The 20,347-nt window shown below is 47.4% G+C and overlaps 1 protein-coding gene across 1 annotated transcript in view; it reads right to left on the minus strand.

The window, feature by feature from the left end:
- The window catches only part of PIP4K2A (phosphatidylinositol-5-phosphate 4-kinase type 2 alpha), a 192,109-nt gene that overhangs the window by 52,038 nt on the left and 119,724 nt on the right, over positions 1-20,347 (minus strand). The window contains 3 exon segments of the mRNA XM_030321096.1: positions 1,281-1,433; positions 18,003-18,099; positions 19,593-19,690. Coding sequence (XP_030176956.1) covers positions 1,281-1,433; positions 18,003-18,099; positions 19,593-19,690 — 348 coding nt within the window.

The raw sequence follows: 20,347 nt of genomic DNA on the forward strand, positions 1-20,347 counted from the left end.
CAGAAAATGACTTTTAAACAGACATCTCGGGAGCTCACAAGTCCAAAGGAGCACTGCCATCAACACAGTCACCTTAAGAGGCGGGTACATAATAATGGTTCAGAATCCTTTGGTTAACACAAGCAGGGCCCTCAGCACTTTGTCTGACTATCTTCTGTGCAGCCAATCGTTACCTGGAGGTATTCAGGTAAAAAAACAAAGCAGGACTCTAAAAGCGTGCGTGTGTATGTGTGTGCGCGCGCGCACATGTACGTGTTTTAGCGTGTGGTTCAAACACGAGTTCTGAGGAGGACCACTATGATGTTGTAAGCAATGGTTACATTCACGCCACTGTTGTGTGACTTAATGAGAATGGTTCCCACCACCATATATTGAGCTCCTAAGGTGTGTATGGCAGACGGGGTGCTAAAAGTACCTGGTGTACATTCTCCCGTTCAACCCTCAGGACTCCAGAGTTAGGTGCTGTTATTATCTCCACTGTATAAATAAAGGAAGAAAATGAGGCTCTGAAGTCCAGAAGTCATGTGGTTAGTAGGCGACAGGGCTGGGATTTGAACCCAAGATTGTCTGATACTGGACTGCATGCTCTTACTCCACAGTAAGTGGAAAAGTCTTTTGTATCTCTGGCTGGGCCCTGAGAACAGTTGTTCTACCAGGCACACTTACATTGGAATTTATTGAGATTGAGGGAGGGAGGGAGGGAGGGAGGGAGGGAGGGAGGGAGACAGAAGGACAGACTGCTGCTCCCAAGGGTCCCTTCATTTTGTCCCCAGGGGATTATAAAGGGATAACATGAGGGGTGAAAAAGAGGCAGGAAACACAAACACCCACTTTCTCAAACCAAACAATTTTCTCAGAGTGGGGTGGACCTTTCTGGGGCCAGGACAGGAAGAGACCGAGAAAACAGGACAGGATTTGGACATGTAAGTGAATAAGTCCTCGAGAGGTCAACACCTAACTTCTGGCATGGGTGAAGCATTTCTGATATGTTGCCAAATCTTAAACCGAGTGATTTTAAAATCAGAACGGTCATCATCAAAACTATTATGGAGAGGAGTTTCACATGAAGAATGTTTTATACATAACTAATGATCTTCCTAGTATAAGAATTCCTAAATGTTATCAGTCATCTGGCCACAGTAATGTTAAGAAACCCAGCTAGAGGAGACTTTTATGCCAAATGTGTTCTCATCATTTCCTACCTAGATCTTTGGCCTTGGTCCTAATTCATCGTGACTTTCAGTTCACTTTCTCAAGAGTTTCAAATACAGAAAAATTACCTGGTGGTATTTCTTCAGGATGTTGTGCATTTCGGCCACATCTTCACTCGTGATGGTCTTGATGATGTATCTCTTGTCATAGGAAGTGTGGAATCGAGCCCCGCTGCGTGCCTGGGAGTCATTGGGAAGGGGTGCGCTCCTCGTCAAGGAATTCTTCCCGTTGGGATAAGGTTGGAGGGAAGAGGAAAGAGACTGGTTAGAGGCATGGCTTTCTCATTTGCAGATCACGTGCTGTCATCACAAGTCTTCAAACACGGTTGCGTTTGGAAGAAATTGGTGTAAGTAGGGTGACATTATATATTCATAGTAACTCAAGCGGGTAGTCTTTCAAATGTAATGCAGACAGCTTGGATCCGTACTGTGCTTCTAGTGTCCTTAAAGTAGGCGAATCCCTAGAATTACAATCAAAGTTACTGTGTTCACCTTGTTCTTTCCTTTTTAAAAGAAAACTTGTAAAAATGTTTATTTATGTTTGAGAAAGAGACAGAGAGAGTGTGAGCGGGGGAGGGGCAGAGAGAGAGGGAGACACAGTATCCGAAGCAGGATCCAAGCACAGAGGCCGACACGGAGCTTGAACCCACGAACCGCGAGATCGTGGCCTGAGCCGAAGTCGGACGCTCAACCGACTGAGCCACCCAGGCGCCCCTCACCTTGTTCTTTTCTGAGTGGGACAGGGCTCGGATTTTCTTCTGAATAAAATTAGGTTCCAGTCGTGAAAACCTTTTTTTTTTTTTTTTTTTTTATATATTCCCTGAGTGGTTTCCTTATAGGACAGGTATTCTCCTAAACAGCAGGTGCAAAGCATTTCTTTCTCCTAATTCTGGTGACATCTCCATGAAATGGTTACTATTAATATTATCACAGGTTTACAGATGAGGAGACGGGAGAAGAGATGGGTTGATCATTGGGCAAAGGTCACACGGCTAGTAAGGGGAAGGGCTAGGATCCCATCTCCAGGGCTGCTGGCTCAGAACCCAGGTTCTCAACTAGGAAAACTACTCAAAACTGTGTTGTCTGAGGCATGCCTGGGGAGGAGCTGGGACAGGTGTATTCTAAACTAGCTCCTCTGAAGATTCTGACTTGGTCCACCCTCCACCCCCCCTTCAGCCATTTTTGAGAACAACTTAGCTCCTGGAGAGTGGATGAGGAGGGGCTCTTGGAGCACCAGTTCATTCCAGTATCTGGGTCACACTAATGGCACTCTAGCTACATAAGCCCACCCTAATGTCTCCCCTCTTCTCATTTGTGACTCTCCTGTTTGAATCTCCTGTTTTCTTTCTTTCTTTTTTTTTTAAGATTAAAAAAAAATGTTTACGGGCACCTGGGTGGCTCAGTCAGTTAAGCGTCTGACTTCGGCTCAGGTCATGATCTCATGGTCCGTGGGTTCGAGCCCCGCGTCGGGCTCTGTGCTGACAGCTCAGAGCCTGGAGCGTGTTTCAGATTCTGTGTCTCCCTCTCTCTCTCTCTCTTGCTTGCGCTCTCTCTCTCTCTCAAAAATAAATAAAACACTAAAAAAAATTTTTTTTAATATTTTTTTATTATTAAAAAAATTTTTTTTAATGTTTTTATTTATTTGTGTGAGAGACAGAGTGCAAGCAGGGGAGAAGCAGAGGGAGAGGGAGACACAGAATCCGAAGCAGGCTCCAGGCTCTGATCGCTCAGCACAGAGTCCGACGTGGGGCTCGAACCCACAAACCGTGAGATCATGACCTGAGCCGAAGTCCGACGCTTAACCGGCTGAGCCACCCAGGCCCCCGATGTTAATTTATATTTGAGAGAGACAGAGAAAGTGTGTGGGAGCACACCAACAAGGGAGGGGCAAAGAGAGAAGGAGGCAGAAGATCTGACTGAGCCACCCAGGCACCCCAATCTCCTGTTTTCTTGACCTCCCCCACTTCCCCCACCTTCTCACACTGGTCACTCAGCCGACTAGGATAACCTGTAGCATCTGAGAAGTCTGGTCCCCACCCCTGCTACCTGTGCTCCTCAGTGTTGCCCTTCCTGCCCTGCCTGGCCCCACTCGGCTGCGTCTGAGGGATTCAAAGGCAAAGAAAGACCCTTTCCCCCTCCAACTTCCTCTCTACCAGTGGGCACTCCAAAGCCCCAGTGAATGTCTCGTTAAGGGACAGACGTCTTTAGAGAGGCAGGGGATATCACTGCATCATGGAGTTTCAAGGGGAGAGCTCCTCTGTGTCTGGTATATTCAAGTCTCCTTATCCTTTCCTTCCTTTCTAGATGAAATCCAGCAAGGTTTGGCTATATGAAGCAGAACTAAATTGCGGGGGCAGAGTAAGACCTCCTGAAGGTCCGCCTCGGGCTGAGGGAGGGTCTCCCAGGCTGGGTGCTGATGCCACGGCAGCGCACCGTGCTGTCCTGTGCGTCTCGCTTGCGATGTGGCGGCCACACCTGTCAAGTGCAAAGCCAATGCTGCCGATTAACTGAATTTGCTTTCCTCAGCCTATTAGAAACTGGAGAGAGGGGGGTAAAATCGATGCAACTTGCAATGACTTTACATAGCAGGATTTGGCAGTGTTAAGTCATTCTTAAGACCACTGAAATTCATTAGACCGAGAAGGATGGAAATAATTTTCAGGATGAAAATGGCCATATTGATAAAGAGTTTAATTCTCAATCACGTTTTTCTTTCTCCCCTCAAAAAAAAAAAAATTCTCCTTAGTAGAATAAAAAGGAAGAGAATCAGAGTGAATTTCCCCTTTAGGGGTTTTAAATGCTAGCAAAAAAAAAAAAAAAAAAAAAAAAAAAGGCAGTCATTGCTACTGGCATTTTCCTCCCACACGTTAACCTGCAGAAAATTATTCCAAATAACTCCTTTCAGGAAGGGGGTGGGGTATATAGTAAAGGGCACCTGTGTTCTGCAAAGGACAGAATTAAGGCAGCATATTTACAGACGCTTTCCTAGGTGTTACAGAGACCACTGGGAAGACAATACAATTGAAAGCTTTGAAAGCTGCACACTAAGTGCTTCTCAAACTTTAAGGAGCAACCAAATCACCTGGGATCCTGTTAAAATGCAGGTTCTGACCCAGCAGGTGTGGGGTGGGGCATCTGAAGCAGATGGGGCTGCTCACAGCAGGTCTGTCGCCCGTGGGACAATCAAGGGTCCACTGCACGGTGGCTATGACGTGTTTTGTGTGTTCTTAGTGCGTGAAGTCATTACACACTTACCTGCATGAACACCTTTCCCGTTATATTCTGTGCAACTCTGCTTTGATTAAAATGGGAGGCTTTACGGTGAGGATGAAGAATTGATTGCATCCACTGTATTAATTCATTAAAGGAGTGTTTCATTATGATATGTACCAGGCAGCGTCTGAATTTCCAAAGGGCTGGAAATGATTCATCCAATGAGCAGCACCTCCTTAGCTCAGACGCTACCTCCTTGCAAATTCTTTGTCTTCCCCTTCAGTTTCAAATATATTGACAAGCATTTATTATAGACTCTGTATGAGGATACTGCCCACGTCCTAATCCTGGTCATAACACTTCACAAATTCTAATCTTAATTCTGCCTCAACTCAGTTTTTCAATCACATGAGTAGTCCCAACCTACAGTGCCTACTTCCAATATGTGTAAGGATTTTTTTTTAAGGCTCTTCAGTTTCAAATAATCAGTGAAGTTAGGAACAGATACTTGTCACAGTTAAGAATGTACCTTTTATAATCACTATGAATGTAAAAAGACAGGGAATCAAGTTCACCGAAAGACCTAGACAAGCAGAAAATCAGAAAACACAATTTATACAAAATGCACGATCCTTGGAATGACTCAAGCACTTGGGAAAATCCAACTCATTAGTTCGTATTTTATTTTCACAACATTCCTCTGAGATAGGGAAGGTCAGGTGCATTTTCCCACTTGAAGATAACCAAACTGGAGTACAACGGAGTCAAGTAATAATGCCTAAGCCTCCTGCCGGAAGCTTCCTCTGAGGAAGCCAGAAAGGGCAATTTTTGAAAAGACTTTTGACATTACTTAACATCATCATCATCGACTTTCTGTGGTCTTTGAAATAAGGTAGAAGAGAGAGAGAGAGAGAGAGAGAGTGAGAGAGAGAGAGAGTGTGTGTGTGTGTGTGTGTGTGTGCGCGCGCGTAAAGGCAGTACTGTGTAATGGTAGGGAGCTGGGCTGGAACCCAGTACGTGTTCTGTCACTCCTCAACCCTTGGATGTCAGTTAGCCTCTCTGAGCCTCAGTTTCTGTGTTTGTGAACTGATGGAGAACAAGCAGGGGAGAGGGGGAGCTGAATGAGATGTCTACCTCAGACCTTTCTAACTCTAAGAACGTCTTTACTCGAAGGCACGATGTGCCGCTCCAGGAACCGGAGATTTACCTCGGAGGGTGAGTTTGTATGTTTCCCAACAGAAGTGCAGTCAGAAAATTACGCCCACTCAGCAGGGGCATGATGATGGTTTAGGACGTCTGGGCCATGATTCAACAGGGGGCGGCAATCGTTCTTAGGGGAGCATGAAACTGACGCTTCGCTGATTGCAGATGGACTCAGGACAATTTCAGCAAGGCCGAGAAAAGGGGCTGAGGGGAGGAGGTCAGGGCTGCGGGCCGACAGGACTCGCTGAGCGGCCTCGGTACAGTCTGCTACCTAGCAAAGCTGAATATTGAAATTCTTCAGTGTGCTCCGCTCTGTCCCAAAGGAAAAACGGACTGTAGAATCACACAGGATGCTTGGTGAGTTTGCGAGGTCAAGAGGAGGAAGGCCCGGGAGAAGCAGAGCTTGGGATGGCCTTCAGGAGCCCCCAGAGGGGCCCTCTGTGTGTAAGTAATTCTCTTAATTCAGGAGCACGACAGCCGGAAACAACCTTGAAGATTATTCCAAACCATCCCATTACAGGCAAGAAAACAGAAGCCCAGAGTGGAAATGACTTGCCTCCCTCAGTGTGTTAACACCTCGGTGGGATGAGGTACGTGGGGGGGCCCTGCAGGGGCAGTCGGCCACCATCCCTCCCGGGCTGGAGAGTCTGGGGCGCATCAACAATGGGACTGTTGACACAGATTCTTCCGTGGTGACAAATGCCTTCTAATCACAACTTAAGAGCACGGGCGAACTGGCCCAAAACCAAAAGTGTCTTCAGGTTTGCAGTTTCGCCAAGGAAAGGTAAATCTTCGGTAACAGCTTCGACGTGAATGCAGCCCAGAGTCCTCAATTCGCACTTTTATTAACATGTATCCTGACTCATCCTAGGGCTGTTCGTTCCTCGACTTGGGGGAGGAGGGGTAGGAGTAGGAGCCGTCTTCTCTCCAGGCAAGAGCGGAAAGTGATGGATGTTTGTGGAACAGGTTTTGGGGACAGGGAAAGCATGTGTGGCTGAGTCCCGGGCTTGGAGTCAGACAATCCAATGGCACAGAGGGGGCTGGGAGACGCCTAAGCACTCAGTATTTCTGCCGGGCCCGTCCGTGCACTGGGGTGACAGCACCAATCCTGAGATTTCTTCACATTTCTGACCAGGTGGCGTAGTTCATTGTGCCTGTTTTAATCAGTCCACACGTTCTGGGGGTTCTCATTCTCTTTTGGGGACTGGCTCCTATCTTTACAGACTGCCCCATCCTCTGTCTTTCCCTGCTTAAAGCAATAAGGGTTTTCTTGGCAAAGAATGCCAAGGCTGAAAGAAGTAATCCTTTCCTCTGGGAGTGCTAAACTCTGGCTCATTCTCTACAATGCTCAACTGGTAAGGAAAGAAAGAAACAGAAAAAGAAGTTAAGGCAAAAATCTGCAAGCTAGGACAAGATCTGCACGGAAGAAAGAAGGTCTAGCTGATGGCACCATTTAAAAAAAAAACAATCATTCTAAGGGCACCTGAGTGGCTCAGTCGGTTAAGCGTCCGACTCTCGGTTTCAGCTCACGTCATGATCCGGCGATTTCGGGCTCTGTGCTGACAGCACAGAGCCTGCTTGGGATTCTCTCTCTCTCTCTGCCCCTTCCTCACTCATGCCGTATCTCTCTCTCTCTCTAAATAAGTACATAAACTTAAAAAAAAAAAATTCTTTCTCATCTGGACCACCTGATTTAAAGACCAAGTCTGAGATGAAAGTCTGATCTAACCAAAGGCCTACAAAGCACCATTTATAGGGCTGGTTCAGAGACCTTCAAGGTAATTCCTATTTCCAAAATAAAAAATTTACTGTCAGGAATGTTCACCCTGACCTACCTGTCCATGTGTATGAGAAAGCTGCCTAGAGTGTGGAGCTCTATTCTCATTAGAGAACAGATTCCCTGTCAAGAACAAAGCTTAGAGAGTTATATATTCTGAAATAAGGTGTGCTTAAAAAATTCAAAATCTGGGATTCTGAACCTCTCAGTTCAAAAGTGTGAACATGCAAAACAAAGTGCCCTGGGGATATCTGGGGTCAAAGTCACAACACAATATAAAGGCAATCCAGGGCATTGAGTGTGTGAAATGTCCATCCCATTACATATTCCCAAGTCTAGAAGCCATCGGAAGAGAACGCATTATCACCAACCTACTAAGTACACACTCATCAGAAGATTCTGAACGTCGAGACCATCTCTCTGTGTTTACTTTATTCATACGTCTATCTAGTTTCCTCATATTTCCTCAGGCTCACATTAACATAAGCAGAGGCCTGATGTTTCAAGTTCCAAACAGTGCTGATGAGGAAACTAGGAGACGGTATAACATGGAATTGGACACGGGAACTTTAGAAATCAAGACTATGAATTTGGACAAGTTATTTAAGCTCTTTGTGCCTCAGTGTCCACATCTGTAGAAAGGTAATAATGATGAGGATAATGATAATACCAATCAAAAGTTTGCCTGGGGGTTAAATTAGATAATGTAAACTTTTTATAATAGTGCCTGGAATACAGTAGTACTCAGTAAACAGTAGCTATTATTATAAATAGTAAATTTCAACTTGGAAGCTACTTAGAGAGGCAGACTGATATTGACAGATGATTCTGCAGGTTAAGAAGTTAAGAATGAAGGATTTATAGAGGTGCCTGGGTGGCTCAGTCGGTTAGGCGTCTGACTTCAGCCCAGGTCAAGATCTCATGGTTCACGAGTTTGAGCCCCGCGTCAGACTCTGTGCTGACAGCTCAGAGCCTGGAGCCTGCTTAGGATTCTGTGTCTCCCTCTCTCTACCCCTTGCCCACTCACACTCTGTCTCTCTCTCTCAAAAATAAATAAACATTAAAAAAAAAAATGAAGGACTCATAGTAAGTTCTTCTAATTTGCTCTTGATTCCTCCTGTCCCCACCCTGGCCAAGCCTCTAGTTTGTACCCAGTGAAAATTGAGAGCCACACACTCTCCATTCACCTTTGCAGGTTATTTCCTACAGCCCTCCATAACAACCACTTATATTTTTATAAAAGAACTTAAGACATTTTATAAAGAACTTTCAAGTTGAAAATTCCCAACCCGCAAGGTCTTTCTCCTGTCCTTGGCCCCCGCTTACCTCCACCAAAGGGGAAGGAGGCGGGACAAGTCTCTAAAGAAATAGAAAGGGGGGGGGGGAGGCAGCCGGGGGCAGTGGGTGCCTCCTTCTTGAGGAGGAGGAAGGGAGGAAAGTAGGCTGGCTGAAGATGCCCATGAATCTGCAGGAATAGCAGGGGTGGGGGGTGGGGGAGGGGATGGACTCAGGGTAGCCCAATGTGCAGGCCTCCGTTGCCTCTGTTACCTCGAGGGAGAAACAAGAATAATGAAGGGTGAGCAGGGGCCGGCTAAAGATGAGGGCTTGAGGAGAGGAATGGAGGTTTGGAAAAGTAACCTTGGAACTGATCGTCCGGGAAGTCACCTGTGTAATAGGTTGGCTTCCTACGAAACCACAATCCCATTCAATGCGGGGCCTTAAGAGACTCACTTTAATATTCAAAATATGAATGAACAGACCTTGATACAGTGTCACTGCCCATAAGGTCTCAGCATGTATGACAGAAATAGAGCAAGTCAGAAGTTAAGGGCAACGAGCCCGCCCAACTCCCCTCCCCCGCCCCTCACTCTGTTACCTGATTATCTGCAAAGAAAGTTGGACTTCATGTCTCTGGGTTTCCTTCTCGCTCTCCTAATCGCTATTCAGTAATAGTTACTGCTGTTAGCTTGTAGAGACGTAGGAACGGATAATGATTTGCTATCAGTTTAGGGTGAAATCTAATCATAAATGTAAAACTAACTGCTGTGTTCACTGGCTACCCCTTTCTTCTATACATGTGTTAGCTTCATATTATAAACTATGTAACGTTTTAAATTCACTTGTTCTAAATGGAAATACCATTACCACAACGCCAGGCCCTCAAGAAAAAGGCAACTGAAATCAGTGGTGGAAGGAAAAAACAAAATCATATACTGAATATAAACGAATCTTAAACCGCGAACATTCTTCTGTCTTAATGGCGTTACTGAGCTGTAACTCACATACCACACAATTCACCTACTGCAAGTTCAATGGTTTTTTTTTTAGTATATATACAGAGTTAACCATCCCCGCAATGAATTCTGGAACATTTTCATCACCTCAAAAAGAAGCCTGGACCCGTTAGCAGTCACTCCCATTCTGACCCGCTCTAGGAAACCACAAATCCACTGTCTTCTAGATTTGCCTGTTCTGGACATTTCATAGAAACGCTCCTACGGGACAGAGGCGTGTGTGACAGAACCGAACTTTCTTCTTGCAAGTCCCTGACGTGACCGACGGTGCTGGCTGTAGCCCCTGGGCCATCTCTGGGCGAGTGAAGGGACATTACGGGCACCCTGTCCTCGGTCCAGTGCAGGGGATACATGACAGCCAGCAGATGTTGCGTCGTGGGGTACTTCTGGGCTTGCTGGGGAGTCGGGGGAGAAGATGGACTCTGACAAAAACTGAAATTCTGGGGCAAAGCTATTGGAGGTAGGGCGGGTAGCAATCTGACAACTGAGCCCAGTTTTGCTTGCCTATCTTGCCAGTTGGTAAGTGGACTTTTTTTCAGCACCTCCATTTTCCACAGCCACATATATTATGGATTGTACAGCACCCTGTCCCCAAACCTCAAGAGCTGTGTTTGAAGCTCCAATATACCATGTCAGCCCTTGGCAGGGAATAAAGGAAGATCATGAGAGATACGGCTCCCTCTTCAGCGGCCTTCGTGCGCTTCTAAATGGAAATTTGTCGTCATTTCCCTTCAGAAAGGGATTAATGGTGCCATCCTCCCTTCCCACTCCTCTACAGTCTACACTGAAGAGGTTTGTTTCCTCAGTGGGAGGTCCGGGGTTGGGGGGGGGGGGGGGGGTGGTGCCCAGAAAAGTGGAGGAAATGTAAAGGTCAATTTGATTAGCTCATTCTTAGCGGCCATCTTCTAATGTCTCTCATGAAAATGTCATGATTTAGCAACCATTACGGTCCCCTGTGCATTTTTTTTTTTTAATACCCAAGCATTTTGAACACTTAATTCTCCTCGTCTTAGGCATTTTTGGTTTCTTCCCCCTCCCCCCCCCCCATTTTGATATGGTTTGCATTTCTGTTAAAACTCATGGATGGAGAGTTGTTTTCTTCTTCTTCTTTTTTTAAATTTTTTTTTTCAACGTTTTTATTTATTTTTGGGACAGAGAGAGACAGAGCATGAACGGGGGAGGGGCAGAGAGAGAGGGAGACACAGAATCGGAAACAGGCTCCAGGCTCCGAGCCATCAGCCCAGAGCCCGACGCGGGGCTCGAACTCACAGACAGCGAGATCGTGACCTGGACGCTTAACCGACTGCGCCACCCAGGCGCCCCTCTTCTTCTTTTTTTAATCAACAGAGAGGCCGCTTAGAATCAAGCCTGTCATGCTCCAATGTATAGAGGCCACCATCTCACAAAGAGAACATGCCAATATTGTATATAAGAGCCTCGGCGACTGTCATCTACTCGAGATGACTTAATCACACATTCAGAGAGTTGACAGCTGGCAGGGCCTCAGCAAACATCGCATCCTTCTCCCTCATTTCACAGATGAGAAAACTGAGACTCACCGGGAGTAAGTGACTGGACGTAGCCACAGCCAACAGTCACTGAGGATCCAAAACTCAAACCAGCCCCCTCGCTCCCAGGAAACGCTCTTTTCTCCTAACCCACGCTACCTGTTTCGGGGACTTGAAACCTGGAAGCCGATCGCTCCCTGCGGACAACTCAGGATTATGATTACATGCCTCGAATCACAAGGCGGGGAGCCAGGAGCAACCACCCAATGAGGCTGCTTTCTGGGTTTGCATTTGACAGATCTGAGAAAGCACAGATGGTCCTCTGACCTCGTCAGAGGGGGAAAGACCAACACGCTAACTTGAACATCATCATCAAGGATTTACTAAATGCCCACCGTGTTCAAAGTCGTGTGTTAAGCTCTTTGGGAATTTCAAAGAAAGTCTGAGCTGTGATCCCAGGCGCAGAGTGGCTTTCGTTAAAAAGGGGAGCAAGACACATTGCAATTTAACACTTATCAATAATGAAACGGCGGAGAAAAGAACACACAAATGAATGGTGATGGCCAGCAGAGAAAGCAGCAGAGATGCGGGAACTTCACAGGGCGCCATGAGACCTCCTTCAAAAATCTCAGTCGGTTAAGCATCTGACTTTGGCTCAGGTCATGAGCTCACGCGTGGATCGTGAGTTCGAGCCCCACATCGGGCTCTGCGCTGACAGCGCGGAACCTGCCCGGGATTCTCTCTCCCCACCTCTCTCTCTGCCCCTCTCCCCTACTTGCATACTCTCTTTCTCTCTCTTTGTTAAAAAACAAAACAAAACCCTCGGGTTGGTAACTGACCGAGATCAAAATACCCCAGACCTGTGTCTAAGGATCGTAATAAGCAAACACAACATCTAACCCGGACAGGACCTCCCTGGCAAGATGACTGTCCGCTCCTGGTTGGAAATCACGGGTCATCACCCAAAGCGGGTTCGGGGTGAGGAACACAGGCAAACAGGAAGCCTGAGTTCTCAGGTGGGGACAGTAACCGGTTCAATTCATAAGAAAGAGCAGAGAAAGCACAAGAAAAAAAAAAAAATCTGATGATGTTGGTGGGTTGTGAGGGAGTTTTCCCAAAAGTCTGTCAGGAGATTGTCCGATCCTTCGGTTTTCAGCCCCGGGAGGAGCTTCTGTCCGATACGCACTGTGGGGCCCACGGAGGCTCAGCCGTGAGGCCCGCAGGTGTGAGAAGCTGTGAACAAGCTGGCCCAAGAGACAACAGTCTCAATGGGAAAAGGAAGAGCTGATATGGTTCAGGGAGCAAGTTCCAGGTGGTGACAGCGTAGGTAGGTTTGTCGAGAGACAAGCACCCACATGCCAATCCCTCCCAGGCCCGGGCCTCAGCTCCTGACCCTGACCCTGACCCCGAGCACCCCCCCAGGCTGCCCCTCCCCCGTGACTCGCACCCCCGCTCTCCCAGCCCCTCAGGCTCCGCCACCCCCAACTCCTGTCACGTGTGTCTCAAAACTGCTCTCTGCCTCACCCTGTCACTCCCAAGTGCCCTGGCTTATGCCTCTTCACTTTGCCGGGACATTGCACAGGCTCCGGGTTTTGTTACCTCCTCTTTCTGCATTCTGCGCGTGACCACCCTCAGTCATCGTTAGACAATCCACACGTCCTCACATCACTCCCCTGTGCAAAATCCACACGGCTGCTCCGGGGCTGACGAATCTGGCTGAAGCCTGCGGTCCGGCTTCCCGTCCTTATCTCCGCAGTCCCGCCACCACCCAGGGGCTGAGCATCTCCTGGGCTCTCGGCCGCCATGCTCTGGCCCAGAAGGCTCCGCTTACCTTGGTCTCCCCGTCCCACCACCCCAGCCCTCCCTCCCTTTCTGCCTCGCGTATTTCCTACGGGCCTGCCCCAGGCCTGGCCGCTGCTGCGTTCTGGGCCTGAACCCTGGTGGGCACGCTGGACTCAGTCCCTGCCCTCCGTCTAAGTGACACTTGGGGGGAATCTACGTGATGACAGGCGCTGTCTTGTGCAGATATTTTGTTTGCCACAGCTCCGCACACCCTGAAGGTCTTTCTTCACGCCGTAAAAACGTTATTTTGAAACCCGAAAGGACAACATCAAAAGTTTCAGACGTGAGCTTTTAGAATCAGTTGTTTTAAAATTAGAATTCTCTGTTACAAATACAAAGGAGAAGGTGCATCAGATGCAAATAATGAGGGATTCTAATTCAGGAGACGCGGCAGGGGAAGAGAAAGCCCGGTGATTATCCTCCACAAAGAACAAGAGGGCCTCAGTTTCAATTACGGGCTGTGTCGGGGCTTAACTGCCTCATCCCCGTCCTGCGGGACGTTTTGGTCTCCGGCGGGCAGTCCTCTCCCGCAGCTCAGAAACTTTAAGCGAAGCCTCCCTGTCACTTCCCAGGCCTGTTGTAAAACGTTCTGGTCCTCGGAGAGGCTGGAAAGAGGGACGCAGCTTTTCTTGGAGAATGGTAAAAAAAGATGTCTGGGTTTCTGTAAATCTCATTAGCATCAAATACAGAATCTGGCGTGGAACAGTTTAAAAGCAAGCGAACAGCAGACACAAACAATGGGGCGCCTGGGTGACTCAGCGGGTTAAGCATCCCACTTCGGCTCAGGTCATGATCTCGCAGTTCATGGGTTCGAGCCCCGTGTCGGGCTCGGTGCGGACAGCTCAGAGCCTGGAGCCTGCTTCGGATTCTGTGTCTCCGTCTCTCTCTGCCCCTCTGCTTGTGTTTGTTGTCTCTCTCTCTCAAAAATAAATAAAGTTAAAAAAAAAAGAACAGCTGTCTCTAGTTTTAAAAAACAAAGAGGAGTCCGCTTGCTGTCTTCCCTTCTGCGTCGCCTATAATGTCTTGCACAGAACCTGACAGGCAATAGATACAAATAAACACACCCTGAGTGGTAAACGTGTGTGAAATCATCCACCTAGAGGGGAGCAGAGCCTCGGGCGGCCTGGAACCTCAGGGCCAGTGACAGTGGAAGCCTCCATGGGGGCATCCGTCTTCAAAGATGCCTTATATCTTAAAATCATGGTAACGGGGACTCACTCTGGCCCAACAACGAATGATCGGAAGAATATAATCCAACACTGAGCGCTTTACAAACCAATGAAGTAACTTGAAAACACACGTATAAACTGGAGAAAGTTCTGAACCTGGACACACACATACACACCTACACAGAGGTTTCTACATACACGTGTGTGCTGATACTGTTGTTAATGAAGAATATTCTAGAACTGTTGCTTATGAGAAAAAAAAGTTTCATTCTTAAAAGACATTCAAGAAACCAAAACCAGGGGAAAGATACAATTGTTGATAGCAGGATTGCTTTTCAATTCTTCTCAAGAAGTTTAAATTCGCTGCTAGAGGTCAATTAGGTAGCCTAATTACTATGTTCTAATTTGATCAGATTCAGCAATACTGACTTTTTCCAGGTGCAGCACAAAGGCATTCACACACCCAAGGCAGGTGGACACCATTCACCCATTTGACTTAACGCGAAGGTCCAAATACTAAATGAACCAGGCAGGGGGCTCCCGATCACTACGCGGATGCAAAGCCGCTTGTCCAACAGGCAAACGCTTCAGAAAAACAAACACATCGAGGAAAAGCAAAGCAGTGTGGGGCCTGGTCCTCTCTAGCCATCCAGTGCCGTCAAAAGACGATCAGACCCCAGGTCACTGATCTCACTTTTCAAATCAGACCGAGAGAGAGTATTTAACTTGGTACTGTGGATGTCAACTGATACGCGTTCCTTGTTCTGTCCACGAGAGACGCAATGTCTGGGCGGTGGTGAGTTGATGTGCCGGGCAGCTGGGACAATGGCCCGGCTAGTCCTGGCCTGTTCCCACTGCTGGGCATTCCTGGCCCTGCCCGGGTCCGTGGCACCTTCACCCCGGCAATGCCCGGAGGCCCTCAAGTATGAACTCAGAGCCAGAGCTGGCACAACTTCCTCCTTTTTTCCAAACCCAGTAGCCAACAGAGTGGGTGGGGCCCCACATCCACAATCTCATCTTCAGGTTAAACTGCAGGGCCTGCCCCTCCTGAAACTTTTTTAAGAGGTAGAGACTTTGGGAAAGCGACGTGGGACTGGAGGGGAAAACCAGCACGTAGCTCTGGTTCGCTAAAGTTACTTTGAACACCCACCTTTTTTTCTCTTTTTAATAGAAATACAGTTGCCAAAGAGAAAGCAGCAATTTAAATGCCAAAAGTACCGGGCGTAGCTGAGGAAAGGAGTGGTGTTCAAATGATTAATTATACTCACACTGGCTCTCCTCTGTACTGATTTCTCCTGCTAAGAGCTTAAGAGATTTGCCAGTTAGTTCCACGAATCCTCCTCCACTTGCCTAATTTGCCTTTAAAGTTTGTCCTCAGCAATTTGCACTTACTTAAATATCAAGTTTACATGGTTGTGTTTTGGGGGGCGGAGGGGAAGGTGAAGGAAAACTGGCTCATGTCTTGGTATTTTTGCAACAAAACTAGTCATTTTAGGACATTTTAAAAACTACTTTCATCTACAGTTCAGATTTCAGGCTGTAAAGGCTCCATTTTTGATCTCACTGAGCAGCGTTGATTATGGGAAGAAACATAAGGACTTCATTTTGGTAACAAATTGAGGGACCTAACACGATCCTGGAGCAGAGGCCCTCAAAAGCCGGTTTCTGTGAAATGCCAGTGTAGTTGTTTTATTTTTTAAAAAAAAATGGGGGGGGGGGTGGCGCCTGGGTGGCCCAGTCAGAGTGTCTGACTTCGGCTCAGGTCACAATCTCACAGTTCTTGAGTTCGAGCCCCATGTCGGGCTCTGTGCTCACAGCTCAGAGCCTGGAGCCTGCTTCGGATTCTGTGTCCTCCTCTCTCTCTCTCTCTCTCTGCCCCTCCCTCTCTCATACTCTGTCTCTTTCTCTCTCAAAAATAAACAAACATTAGAAAAAACAAAAAAGGAGACATGAGACTCCGGTAGAGGAGAGTTTCATAGGACGTCAGTTGTCAGCTACTCCTTCCTTTAAACCACTCAGTTTATTTCCATATGGCCTTTTCAAATGTATTAGCAGTTCTTAAATAATGTAGAATCATTCCTTTTCATTTTATACAAACCTTTTTTTTACTGTTCCAAGGTTTATTCTTTACAAGTGACTTATTTTTTTCAGCAGTACATCCCCAGTCCAGGTTTGACTGAAGTTCTTTCTCTTATGCATGAGGCCCAAAGCTGAGCGTGCTCCCCACCCTTCCCCCCACCCCCCTCCACTTTCTCGGGCACACCCAAGCCTCTGCTCAGAACTCACCTCTGTGGAAATCCCAGCCCTGGCCCACAGAGGAGGGAATATCACTGGCAACCTGGCCAGCATTGCTTATTCAAAACATGGGAGCTTGGAGGCTCCTTATGCCTGAGTGAGCATGTAAGAAATTCTGGGAAACTTTCAATAATGGGGCGGGGCAGGGCGGGGTGGGGCGGGGCGGGGAGGCCCACACATCTTTAGGAAAATGTACTAAGCTCAATTTGCCTTCGACACCCTATTTTTTTAAGGAAAACACAGGGTAAAGCCGTGTCAATGTTCAAATTGTAAGGTCACTCGGGAGGCAATATGGCACTTAATGTAGGATACATTAGGATTCTGATTTGGAGCAAATAAAAGAAACGTTTACTGGGTTTGGAGGGATTTAAAATAAGTCAGTGCTCACACAGCAAAATGAACAGACTGCCCTAAAAGACCAGAAACTAGCCCTTGCCTCTCTTAACTCAGATTTTCTGCTTTTAAAAAAAAATCCTTGGCTTTTACGTATCTGACTGATTATATTAAGATCAAGTAACTGATGTCAGGTCCTTTCTTAGGAGAAAGGACCACGGATCGGCACTTAGGACAGCACCATGATCTTGATTTGATTTTATTTAAAAAAATTTTTTTAAGGTTTATTTATTTTTGAGAGAAAGGGAGACAGAGCGTGAGCGGGGGAGGGGCAGAGAGAGGGGGAGACACAGAATCCGAAGCGGGCTCCAGGCTCCGAGCTGTCAGCACAGAGCCCGACGCGGGGCTCGAACCCACGAAGCGTGGGATCATGACCTGAGCCGAAGTTGGGCGCTTAACTGACTGAGCCACCCAGACACCCCCATGATCTTGATTTTAAAAGTCAAATTTGAGAAAACCAGGCAAATACGGGGGTGGGGGGTGGGTGGGGAGCAACAGTGGACATTTTTATGTGGTGGGCACCAAGAATAGACGATGTTCCCAGGAGCGGCAGGCTCCTGCTGGTGCAACAGCCCTACAGCCACTAGACCACACCAACCACTCCAGGTCACGGTGCACAAGGCGTGGCCTCTGACAAAATGCTGTGAGCAGGAGAGTCTGGTTCAGATGATTGGAAAAGCAGCAAATCAGCACGAAAATACAACTTTGGTGATTGCTAAGGGGACCCTGTAACTACAGGAAACGCAAATTCAAGACACAACGTACACACTGGCACTGACTGTCGACACGCCTGATGGCAGAAATCAAAAGAAGGCTGTGCTGACGGGCCACTTCCTCCAGGAAGTGAGAGTATCATCTGCAACGCTCACGTGCGTGTTTGCTTCCCGAAGAATGGTCTTTTCCTGCCGACCGCTAACATCATTTTGCCCAGAGGCCCCTAACTGACGGAACCCTGCCTTTATTTCAGAAAGGACACTGAAACATCCTTACGTGAAATGAAAATTGCCATTACATAATTACTCGTGACGAAAAAAAGGTCAGTCCTATTTTACAGAGCAAACCCTACTGGAAGCAAAGGTAGCAAAAAAGCGACTCACCTGGAAATCCTGATCGTCGATGCCAAACCTCTCCCGCAGGTTCCGGAAAACCATCGGGCAGTATTCCTTAAACTTGAAGTGGCTCGGCATGTTTTCTCTGAAACGGTCATAGTGTGGAACAACGTTTAGATGTAGACTTGACTTTGCCACCATCTAGTTCCACGTGCAGCCAAAGTGCCCGGGGTTCCCCACCCGCAGAAGGCTGGTACGGCCCAGAACCAACCACAACCCACAGTAAACCCGGGGGGACACAGGGACAGACTGGTGGCATTCGCCTCCTCTCACCACCTATAGGGGCACTGAGACTAGACGACCTTTCTAATCCCAACGACTCCTCGCGGCCACTTTCCCAAAGAAGAGGTGGAAAGAGAAGGGGCCACACAGAGGGAAACGGTGAAGGAAAAGCAGAGAACTTGGGGAGCCCGGGATGGGCAGCGGAGCGAGCCACAGACGCGCTCCCCACATTCGTCCTCAGGTACTTGCTGATTAGAGTTTGCAAAACAACACTATCTCTCACTCCTCCAACGACCTAGCTGATGCTATCCACAAATAACCACATTCCAAATGCACATAGAAAAAAGGGGCACCCTGGGTCGCATCCGACTTTTGATTTCAGCTCAGGCCGTGATCTCACGGCTTGTGAGTTTGAGTCCCGTGTCGGGCTCCACGCTATCGGCGTGGAGCCTGCTTGGGATTCTCTCTCTCCGCCCTTCCCCCACCCCTCAAATCAATAAACTTTAAATAAATAAATAGATAGATAGATAAATAAATAAATTCACATAGAGGAAAATCCCTTCAAAAGGTCAACTTCTAGACAGTTTTAAGAATTAACACATCAGCTTCACATCAGAACAAGGGCCACATTAAGAAATTTCATAATTGATCCTCATGCGGGAGAGATTTCTATAAGGCTCCTCCCACTCACTCGGAATTGCTTCCTCCTTTGTGCACCCATAGATACATACACACCTCTATAGTCGTACTTTGCACGCTGAATTATGCGGTAATTTGTGTATGTGTCAGATTTCAAGCACCTGCCTGAGAGCCCCCTGAGGGCAGGGCCACATCTACTTCCTCGTCCCTCCTCTCAGTGGACAGCTAATACATAAGAGGTGCTCCATAATGACATCCAAAATGACAGCCAAATGAAGGAGAAATACTCTCACTGCCCAACATGGCATCCCATCATGTTTTAGAAAAATGTCTCTTAATTCTTTATTGTTCTATGAAGTAGTTATTTCTGCTCCTAAGGTCAGCATTATTAGAGTTTTGTCCAAGATCGCTCAGGTCCACAGCTGCTAAACATCCCAAGCAATTTACAGCTCCAAACATTTAAATTGTAATGAGAATATCACTTTTAACATAGAAGATATTCATAGAGAACAATATGCCATATGGCAAAAGGATATTACCCAAGAGGGCCTGCCGTTGCTTTTCTGAAAATGACAGATGGTTATGTTTATCACAGGATTAACTTCATCAGCAAAACTTTACTCCCACCCATTGAAAACTAATGCAATTACAGAAATTCACAAAACTCATACTCCTGGCAGCCGTGTCAGTCTTATAAACGGCCGTACTTGTACTTACTTGTTAAAAAGGTGATTGTCCACCTTTATCTTTGAATAGGCTTTGAAGTCATCTGGCATCAGCATAACAGGGATTTGAACATGGCTCAGTTCATTGATCTAGAAAGATACAGAGCAAAATGACACAGGTTAGAAATCTCGCCGCGGGAAGTGCTGGACTTGAACACACATCTTGGGGAAAAAAACCCGGTGGACACGAGCACCTCCCGCCCCCCACCCTCCTCCCCCTATCCCAGATCATCTCTCTTGCTGCCCTCCTCACTCCCTCTGCAGGCTTCACTACCGCCCCCACCTCACATCCGGCTCCGACTGCTCATCTCCCCTTCTGCTGCTGGGTGTGCCCCCCCACCCCCGGGTGGCAGCGACGAGGGAGGAATTCTGGAAGGTGAGCCCTCGTGGCCACCTGGCCCTGCTTCTCCCGTGTATCTCCCCACCTCCTCTCCAGAGCCTCAGCCCAGAGCTTCTCGGATTGCATGTCTAAGACAACTTCTCCCCGCAAAGAGAATGCTATCTGACAAAGAGGGCTTTTTAATTTCTGACATAAATCTCTGTTGAATTAATGAACAGGACTATTTCTTTACACATTTGGGTACCCAAAAAACCAACACTGTCATCCGTGTGATCTTTACCTTTCTTAGAGGAACTAAGTATTGGGGCAGGGCATGAATGTACCAAAAGAGAAGCCTTCATGAAAGAAGGGAAAGAGACATAGGGCCCCAGAGCTAATGGGTTTCAAAGGCGTCAGGAATAAAAATA

Source organism: Lynx canadensis, chromosome B4 (genome assembly GCF_007474595.2).
Source record: "Lynx canadensis isolate LIC74 chromosome B4, mLynCan4.pri.v2, whole genome shotgun sequence".
In the NCBI taxonomy this organism is placed as follows: domain Eukaryota; kingdom Metazoa; phylum Chordata; class Mammalia; order Carnivora; family Felidae; genus Lynx; species Lynx canadensis.